Here is a 9,304-nt window from a genome sequence, read left to right as displayed (position 1 = left end):
AGGTAGTTTAGGATAAACATGTTGGTGAATTATATATACTACACAGAATCATTAGATTGCTAATGGTTGCCTTTTCAATTGAAGATTATGTGTACCATACTTTAGCGGCCAAAGCTAGTGGAGAACTGTGCTTAAAATATATTTTTTCCTTTGGAGCATTTGCGCGGATGCCCCTCCTACACAGGTCTGGTTATCCTAATCATTTCAAAGTTGCTTCTTAAATTTGTAGAAGAATTAACTTGTGTCACTATCAAACTCCTTGCTTTGTTTTTTGTTCTTTGAATTAGTATGTTTAATTTTAATTGCATCTCATTGCTACTCTTTTCTATTGTCTTGGTTGATAAGTTTTTTTTTTTTTTTAATAAGTAATAAAATCCATTCAAGACAGAAAAAAAATAATGGTATAGCCCTAGTACACAAGAAGCATAGTACACCTATTAACAGAAAATTATGAAGATCAGAAACTCCCTGAAAGATAGTGAGACAGAACATTCTATGTACCCATCCAATTGAAAGAGAACTGAGAAATGGATTTCAATTTCATCACTCTGATTTTATTTCCCTCCTTGTGAGTGTTCCTCTTTCTCCAAATATACCACTTGAGACATAGTGGAATGGCTTTCCATATAATGCTTTAGTGCATAAGTTGCATATGACCAGTGCATATTTCTAAAAGGCCTGTTCTATACTAATAGAGGGGGGTTTCTTCCCCGTCTCTGTTGTTGGCTGTGTCCTGGGGTCAATGCATATATGTCTACTGCTTTGGCCCGAATAAGGTTTTTGACCTGCTCTGCCGCAAAGCATTTGTGAAAGTTTGTCACATTTGATTTCCTTGAAGCATCAAATGTCCAGTTTTTTCCTTCTTTCATTCTCAGGTGCTGAAATAGAGGTCTTCTTTGCCCCCCCCCCCCAAACCAGAAAAAAAAAAAAAACGACTCTCAGTCTTGTGGATCTCTCTGAGTGTCTCCCTTTCTGTCAGTGGGGCTGTAGTTTCCTGGAGACTGCCAAAGTTTGGCACAATATCTGGACGTACTGTTTTTCCCTGTGCAGGGTATGAAGGCCATTATGTCAGATGTATGATTCTATTTTAGTCATTTGAAGTTGAACTTATCAAGAACTCCTGGAGATTCAAAATTCTGTATAAACAGCGAAACCATGGATCTCTCTTCTTGTATTAAAGGGATTCATGAAACACATGCACACTTATATACCCGAAAAGTGGTTCTGCAAATGGTAATGCTTTTTGCCAATACTGCCCTCTTCATATGCTTGATAATGGACGCCCACCTGAATCATTGTCAAATTTTGGTTCTATCTAAACTGTACTGTACATGCTATTACTTACAGTGTTCATCAAGCTATGGTTTTTGGCCGCATCTTCTATTAGATAAATACTGCATACTTTTGGGAAGATGGAGACGGGAGTAATTCTTTGAGTGGGGGAAGGGCAGGGGGGTCTTGGATGAAGCAAGAGTACTATTTATTGAAACCTATGTGGATCCTAGACTTCTTATGTTTTGTTACTCTCTACACATAATAGTTGCAGGGTATTGAAACGTTTACATAATCCTCTCATTTATTGCGTGCAGTGCGGCGGAGTGGAAAGTGCCAACCACTTTTATTTATGGCTATCAAGATTGGATGAATTATGAAGGAGCTCAAGAAGCTCGCAAGCAAATGAAGGTCCCTTGTGAAATCATCAGGGTTCCTCAGGTGCTGCACTCTCCACTTCTATCTACATTTGTGTGCATGTGTGTGTGCGTCTTGCTTGCCAATGCTCACTCATGTATTGGTTTAAAACCATTGATCAGAAGATTGATAGAATTTCATTGATAATATAAATGCAGGGCGGGCACTTTGTGTTCATAGACAACCCAAGCGGTTTCCATTCAGCTGTTCTTTATGCTTGCCGCCGATTTCTCTCACTTGACCCTGATACTGAGTCATTGCCCGAAGGTTTGTCTTCTGCCTAGAGAAGAGAATGTTGTAATTATTGTTCCATGTACAAATACAACTTGTCTTATTGTAGTGGCACATAGAACATTCATATTTCATTTATCAAATCTTTTCGAGTGTATCTTTATATGATTATCTTGTGAATGTATCCTGCCTACCGGTAGTGTATGGGTTTACATGAAAAATAATGGAAGTGATATAGCAGATTGATTTCCTTTCCATGGTTAATTCAGTTGTCATTAACACTTTGCTGCCTATAAACGTATGCGCCATTAAGGGGAGGGAGAGTTTTAATTAATTGAGATAATATTGGCGCATAACATTTACCAAATAAATAAATAAATAAAAAAGGATAAATTAGAACATAGCCATTGCACTGGAAGTTAGGGAAATTATGCCCACCATTATTATTGTTGTAGCTGGATAGTTGCAAGTGATTCGTGAAGCCATGGCATGAGCTGAGAAAACCATAAAAAAAAAAAAAAACATTTTGTTTTGTTTTGTTTAGTCAGTGAATAGTGAGTTTTTTTGTTGAGGCAGTGTGAAGAGTAAGTGAGGTGACATTAGTACGGATTGAGATATCCAAAGTATTGCACCAAGCAATACTTTTTATTTGGACCATTCATTTAAGCGAGCAGATGGACGATGAGAGAGTTGGTTTAGTCATATCCGGTCATAAATGATGAGAATGACCATAATCAGAGTCAACAATAAATAAACTGAATTTTCCTTACTCAATTTGCACCATAGTATCTAGTAGTAACATGATAGAGCAAATTTGGATAAAGTTTTTCTCTATTAAATTGATATATATTTTTAGAGCAAGTGATTTCACATGTATTTTAAAGAATTACATATTTTATTAAAATGTTTGTAAAGACTAAAAATGTCTTAGAATCACATGTTAATTTAATAAAAATGCATGTGAAAATCACATATCAACCGAAGATATGAGTTTGTTAAAGCAAATTTTGGGTAGATAATTACCATGTCTTTTCTCAGCAAGATTCATCATAAGGGGAGAGATGGTTTTCAATTTTTTTCTTCTTCTTTCTGAACAATAAAAGGGTTAAGTATTAGGGATTGGGGAGGGTAGATCGGATTAGAGTCCACGTGATCCTCTCCAATTGATTTAGCTTTTATCGGAGATGATCCAAATACGTCATAACTTTTCAAATTATTAGCAATTAATGTAAAAAAGTAAATATATATTATCATTTCTAATCCAAATTCGTTGCTCATCCTTGGTCTCCTAAAAAGTCACACCTATCTTGTTTATTAAGTGTGAGAATACTCTATAACTCTTCCCTAACCCTTATATATACCCTAGGCATGTTGCCAAGCCTTTCATTCCATCATATCTCAACAAAACCTTCTCCTATCTTGTGCAAATGTAGTCCAACCCAAGTTTTTCCATCGTTGTAATATTTTATAAATAAGAAGTATATTTTCCCATATAGTTTTGATCTTTCTTCTACTTTTGGTTGTGAGTCCTTGGGCTAGTGTAATTTTGTTGCACTACTTGAAAACCGATTGTTCCTAATTTTTGGACATTGTATTTTTCCACAATATATGTGTGTGTGACTTATTTGTTTAAATAGATATTTGGAGATGGGTTTCAATTTGGAGCTAAAAATCAGTTGCGATGCCTCAGAGTCATGAATGTATGAGGTGGAACATCGCTCACATTAAGAATAACGTAAGCTTCTCATAATCCAACAAAACTAATAATAATTCTTGACATTTGCATGCCCTAGATTTTCCCCACTTGTAATATAATAATCTCTCTCTCTCTCTCTCTCTCTCTAATATAGAGGAGTAGATAGTATTTTATAGGGCGGACTTTTGAAGTGGAGGCAGTTGAGAGACGGAGGCAGAGTTTAGTATAGGTAGGGGCCAATGGCCAATAAATTGTATTGCTGGGGCCTTATGAGTTGGGGGTGGCCGTGGCCTATATGGGCCACCCCCTCCCTCCGTCCCCTGTGTGCTTCCGTCACTTTATATATGAACTGAAAGTAAAGAAGTGTAGGGTTAGGGTTAGATAGAATCAGAGAAATGAGAATCATTGGGGCTTTGGGTGGCAACAGTTTGTAGGGGAGCTACAAAAGGTTCCAACTTCTTGACTAAAATCTCACTTTGTATTCTGAAAGCCCGGTCCAACTACATCCTTCTATGGGTCTCACTTAACTGATTCGTCATTCGGCCCTTGCCCATTCACCTTATTTTTTTGTTTTTGTTTTGTTCGGAATCCAATACAACGAAGAAATCAGAAATGTCTCAAAAGCCCATGATCCAGTAAGGTGTTTAGGGCAAAACTTTGCCACCAGATGTCAACATGAAGTTTCCTTCTACAATTCTAATAGTAGGGTTTGTTTGTGATTGCATTTTAGGATTTAAAAGTGTGTTTAACATTCAAAAAATCCATTTGAAGAAAATAAGAAAGTCCCTCACAGCTTTTGTCCAATAACAAAGAGTAGGGATAATAATTGGAAAGATTTGACTTTTATGTACGGTAAAAAAATTATAACCATAGTTTTTGTAACGATTTAAATTTAATTTTACTATCTTTTCATAATGTTTAGAAAATACAAACATGTGATTATGATCGCTCCCACCAAATGTCGCTTCCCAACGAATTAGGATCTTTTATAATTTTTCAAAATTATAAAATTTTAAATTACATAATTTAAGTTATTTGTAGGCATCAAAACGCTTGAAAAATGTCACAAAATAAAAATGCCTTTAGGTTAGAAAATGTCACATTTAAGTCATTTGTAGTCTTCCTTACTTGGTTAAACTAGAAAACCATATGAGGGGAGGGCCTTTTTAATGTCTTTCGATGGCCTAACCCACCATTTATTTTTAGGTTACTTGGCATAATGGTGCAGATATATATTATAGAGGTGTAAATGAGTCGAGCTTGAGCGAGCTTCCTTTGTTTGGGTTCGGCTTGTTTAAATTTTACTCGAGCTCGAGCTCGAGCTTATAATAAGTCAAGCTGAGCTAAGCCAGTTCACGAGCTAGCTCTTATATTTAATTTATTTTTTCATTATAAATTTAAATTTCAAGTACTTTTAAACGGCTCAAGAAGCCAGCTTGCATATGAGCATTTGCTTAGTCTGGCTAGTGGAGTATAGAGCCCGAGTCAATACAGGCACTTGGTTTCAAAGAGAGAGGATATGCATAATTTTATAATAAAATGATGCTATTAAAAAAAAAAAAAAATCATCAATTTTTAATATTAACATGAGGAATAATGTAAATAACTACCAGTTCGAGCCTTATACGAGCTGCTCGCGAGCTTAACCGAGTCGAGCCGAGCTAGCTTCGTTTAATATTCGAGTCAGGATTCATATTTATGAAACGCTTCATTTAATATTCGAATTGAATACGAGCCGAGCCTAAGCTTGCTCGCTTGCGGCTTGCTCTCTTAACCTCCTTGTTTGTAGCCAAAGAGGCTGCTCCAATGGGTTTGGGGGGCTGTGGTTGGTGTTGATAGATTGAGTGGTCGATTGTGTTGTGGGTTTTTGTTGACTGATTCTGTGGGTGGTAATTGGTTTGCTAGGGAGGACCGTGGTGCGACTAGGTGGGTTTGCTAAGGCTGATGTGAACATACAATGGGTTGTTGACGTGGAGACTTTATTGTTGGTGGTGATAGGGCTATTTTGGAATAGTGGTGGTGAGACTTCAATCTGGTGAAATGGATCTGCAGTTTGATAAGGTTGTTGACGTCTTTGGTTGGTAATCCAGCGGTGCTGGGGATACGGTGGTAGTACCATTTGAATAAATACTTGACCCAGCAAATATACATAGTAAAAATGAAAAAAAAAAAAAAAAAAAAAAAGAAAGAAGAAGATTTTTGAAGTTATTTTAGCTAATAAATTTGTTGAGACTATTCTGAATGCTCTTTACACTAAAGAGTCCGATCTCTCTAAAAATTAACGTCACATTCAAAGATAAATTAAAAGACAAGGTACAATAAACTCCAAAGCTTAATAGTCTTTATCTGATTTCTTCATTTCAAATAACATGGAATCCATGTTGATAAGTTACCAAAAAAAGAAGGAAAAAAGAAAAAGAAAAAGTGCTGTAAAGAAAGTACGTAGGACAATCATTTCAAAGCCTCACTACCATTTCTCTTTAGTAGCCCCTTTCATTTCAATAGTCCATTCGTTAGGTTTTTTCCTGAACTTCTAACAAAAAGAATCAAAATATCCACATTCATAAAAAAAAAAAAAAAAAAAAAAAATTTTAAAAAGGGTGAAAAAACACGAACACACAGCCAACCGAAGGTCGTCATTAACCCATGACCAGCCGTGGGCCATCGATCATATCCCTTTTTTATTTTTATTTTTTACTTTCTTGGATAGCATTTCACTTGTTAGTTATTTCATTTGAGTTAACAAAAAAAGAAATATTAGGAATACCAAATCTTTTGATTACTAAGATAAAGTAGAGCTTATTCATTGGTACATGTAGCATTTCTCTTTATTAATTGTTTTCATAATTTTCAATGAATAAGCTTCACATCATCTTAATACTTATTTTTTTTAGTAAAAGATTTGATACTCTTAACATTTTTAAAAAACTTAACTTAAGGATAATTGAAAAGAATTCAAGGGTAAGTGATATTTCTGTAGAAGAGGATCGTTTCATAGGCCAAGAGGTTTCAGCTTCAATATATATAGCAACCATGTCATAAGAAATGGATCGACCAAGTTGTTATGAATGTTAATACATCATTGGTCGTCGCGTTCAAAAGTGGCCCGAGGAATTGATTATTGCATTCTAGTGATCAGTTTCATAAAGAATCTAAGACAGAAATGTATGTGTGTGTCTATATATATATATATTGTTTTTTTATGGAAATGGAATTAATTACCTGTTTCTTAACGCCAAGAGGGGCACAGTGAGAGTAAGAGATGGTCCAATCAAGGAAAATCAGCGGCGACTCGGCATGGACCAACGCCGTGGATACCCAGAGGCAGAGGATTGTCGACGTTATAAACCTTAGACAATTTGTTAGACCATTTGTTCACTATGCTCCTCCAACTCCAAGAGAAGAAACCTTGGTGTATGTTTAAGTAATAGAGGCCGCGGGGAAATTCAGATATGGATTCAATTTGAAATTCTCTTATTTTATTTTGAAAAAAAATGGAAAAAAAATGTTGATGGAAAATAGGTTTGTCACATGGACTACGCCCGATACTCCAGATTCCCATGGGAAAAATGATTTCCAACGTCACCATTATGTTAATAATATCTAATACAAAAGTTAATGATCATTTAATTTGCATTGACATGTTAGCATATGATTGTGTTGACTAGGGGTGGGCGGTCGGTGTCGGCCAAAGTCCGAAGAAAAAAATGTTAACCGCACTAAAGTACAAGTCAGTTCAATGTTGGTTGGTATAACTTGGTTTGGGCCGGGCAGGAAAATCAACCCCAAAGAGCAAGAAAAATATTTTTCCTCCACTTTCTCGGCAACCAAACAACAAGAAAAAGAATTCAAAATCAGAAAATACCTATCTAAGCAAATCACTCGAAAGAAAATACCTATCTAACCAAACAACCAAACACCACTCGAAGCAAATCACTATCTAAAACATGCTTAGCAAGAAAATACCTATTTTCCTCCACTTTTTCGGCAACCAAATAGCAAGAAAATAACATCAAAATCATATTAAAAAAAAACACATAGAGGTGGTGTCATGAGTGAGAGTGAGAGAGAGGCGGAGATGTGATGAGATCATAAGAGGAGAGTGAGAGAGAGGCAGAGATGAGAGTGGCAGCTGGCTAGGGTTAGGGAAAATGAGAGAGCTTCGTTTGATATATATATATATATGGCTCAAAACTTAAATTGTCACTGAATTGATATTGTGAAAAAAGAAAATAAAAAGATATAAAAATAAAGTAAATGTAGGGCTTTGATATTCACCACTAATTATGCTCAACTAATATAACAATATGCCAATGATCCAATCATATTATGAGTACTTAATGTTTGCCAACCTAAGGACATGAGTGTCTACTCCTTAAGCTATTGATTTTCCTAAACAACGAATTAGGCATGTATGTCTACTCTAATTCTTTTATTTTTTAAAGGATTTAACATGGGTGTCTACTAAGTTGTTTTTTAAGAAAGCTTAAATTTGTGAAAATCGACAAACACATGAGGCCTAGGGCATGGGTGTCTACTCCCGGCTCCCCATGTTGATTAACCCAAGAATCCGGTGTTGATATCTTTTGTTACTCTTATTAAACCTAGGACTTGGTCATCCAAATTGATTTAAGGGGTAAATACTAAATAACTCTAAGGGGTTTCACTTAATTTTTTTTTCCCCTAGAGTTTATTTTCTATCACAGGAGGTTCTTTTGGTTTTGATAAAAGACCAAATTCATTCTTCCGTCCATTGACCGTTAGTTGACCTAACGGAACTCCACGTGGACTAATTAGAAGCTGACATTTGGCATAAGTGGCCACGTTATCAGTGATGACGTGGCACAAAATTAATTTTTTTTATAAAAAAAATTAAAATTAAAAAATTAATTTTTTTTTCATAATTTTTTTTTAAAAAAAAATTGGGGGGGTGGTTGGTGGCCTAGCCACCCCTAGTGGGTACTGGGGGTGGTTTCGGCCACCCCCCAATTTTATTTTATTTTATTTTATTATTTTTATTTTATATATATATATAAATTTTTTTTAAAAAAAATAAAAAATTTAATTAGGTGCCACGTCATCACTGATGACGTGACCACTTATGCCAAATGTCAGCTTCTAATTGGTCCACGTGGAGTTCCGTTAGGTCAACTAATAGTCAATGGACGGAAGAATGAATTTGGTCTTTTATCAAAACCAGAAGGACTTCCTATGATAAAAAATAAACCTTAGGGGAAAAAAAAAAATTAAGTGAAACCCCAGGCAGTTATTTAGTATTTACCCATTGATTTAATTAACTAATCCATACCACATACATATAATGGCCAATCACACACATAAGAGGAATTCAAGAAAACATGCATTAATCAAGTTAAGCAACACAATATGATTATCACAAAGGCGGCAATATTGAAATATTAAATAAACATAATTAGGGCTTCAATCTAGTCCTCCTTAAGAGTTAGTTACACATAATTAAAATAAAACTAAAAGAAGAAAGGGAAAGAAAGAACCAAAAGGTAGCCTCTAATTCCTCCCCCCAAAGTTATGCCATTTCCAAGGATGATGATTCTTAAGGTTTAGAGATCTATTTATAAGCTTTTAAAGTCCTTCACAAACTAGTAAACCTAAGAATTTCGTAGGGTTTTAATTCTATTACAATTGAGAGTTGGAAAACCCTAATATGGA

General features: G+C 35.3%; 1 protein-coding gene across 1 annotated transcript; it reads left to right on the top strand.

Annotated features, from left to right (window-relative positions):
* Positions 1 to 55: 55 nt before the first annotated feature.
* On the top strand, positions 56 to 2,171 carry LOC132190220 (probable 1-acylglycerol-3-phosphate O-acyltransferase). The gene is made up of 3 exons (XM_059605141.1): positions 56 to 184; positions 1,590 to 1,713; positions 1,848 to 2,171. The coding sequence occupies exons 1-3, from the start codon at positions 63 to 65 to the stop codon at positions 1,971 to 1,973; spliced, it is 372 nt and encodes a 123-aa protein (XP_059461124.1). The 5' UTR covers positions 56 to 62; the 3' UTR covers positions 1,974 to 2,171.
* The last annotated feature ends 7,133 nt before the right edge of the window (positions 2,172 to 9,304 follow it).

This window comes from Corylus avellana, chromosome ca8, assembly GCF_901000735.1.
Source record: "Corylus avellana chromosome ca8, CavTom2PMs-1.0".
In the NCBI taxonomy this organism is placed as follows: Eukaryota; Viridiplantae; Streptophyta; class Magnoliopsida; order Fagales; family Betulaceae; genus Corylus; species Corylus avellana.
This window is presented reverse-complemented; position numbering and strand designations above follow the sequence as displayed.

Excerpts from the sequence above, each read along its gene's own strand:
- LOC132190220 (XM_059605141.1), top strand. The coding sequence starts at position 63 with ATGGTTGCCTTTTCAATTGAAGATTATGTGTACCATACTTTAGCGGCC. Across the intron at positions 185-1,589 it reads CGGATGCCCCTCCTACACAG|TGCGGCGGAGTGGAAAGTGC; the intron begins GTCTGGTTATCC and ends TATTGCGTGCAG. Across the intron at positions 1,714-1,847 it reads AAATCATCAGGGTTCCTCAG|GGCGGGCACTTTGTGTTCAT; the intron begins GTGCTGCACTCT and ends ATATAAATGCAG.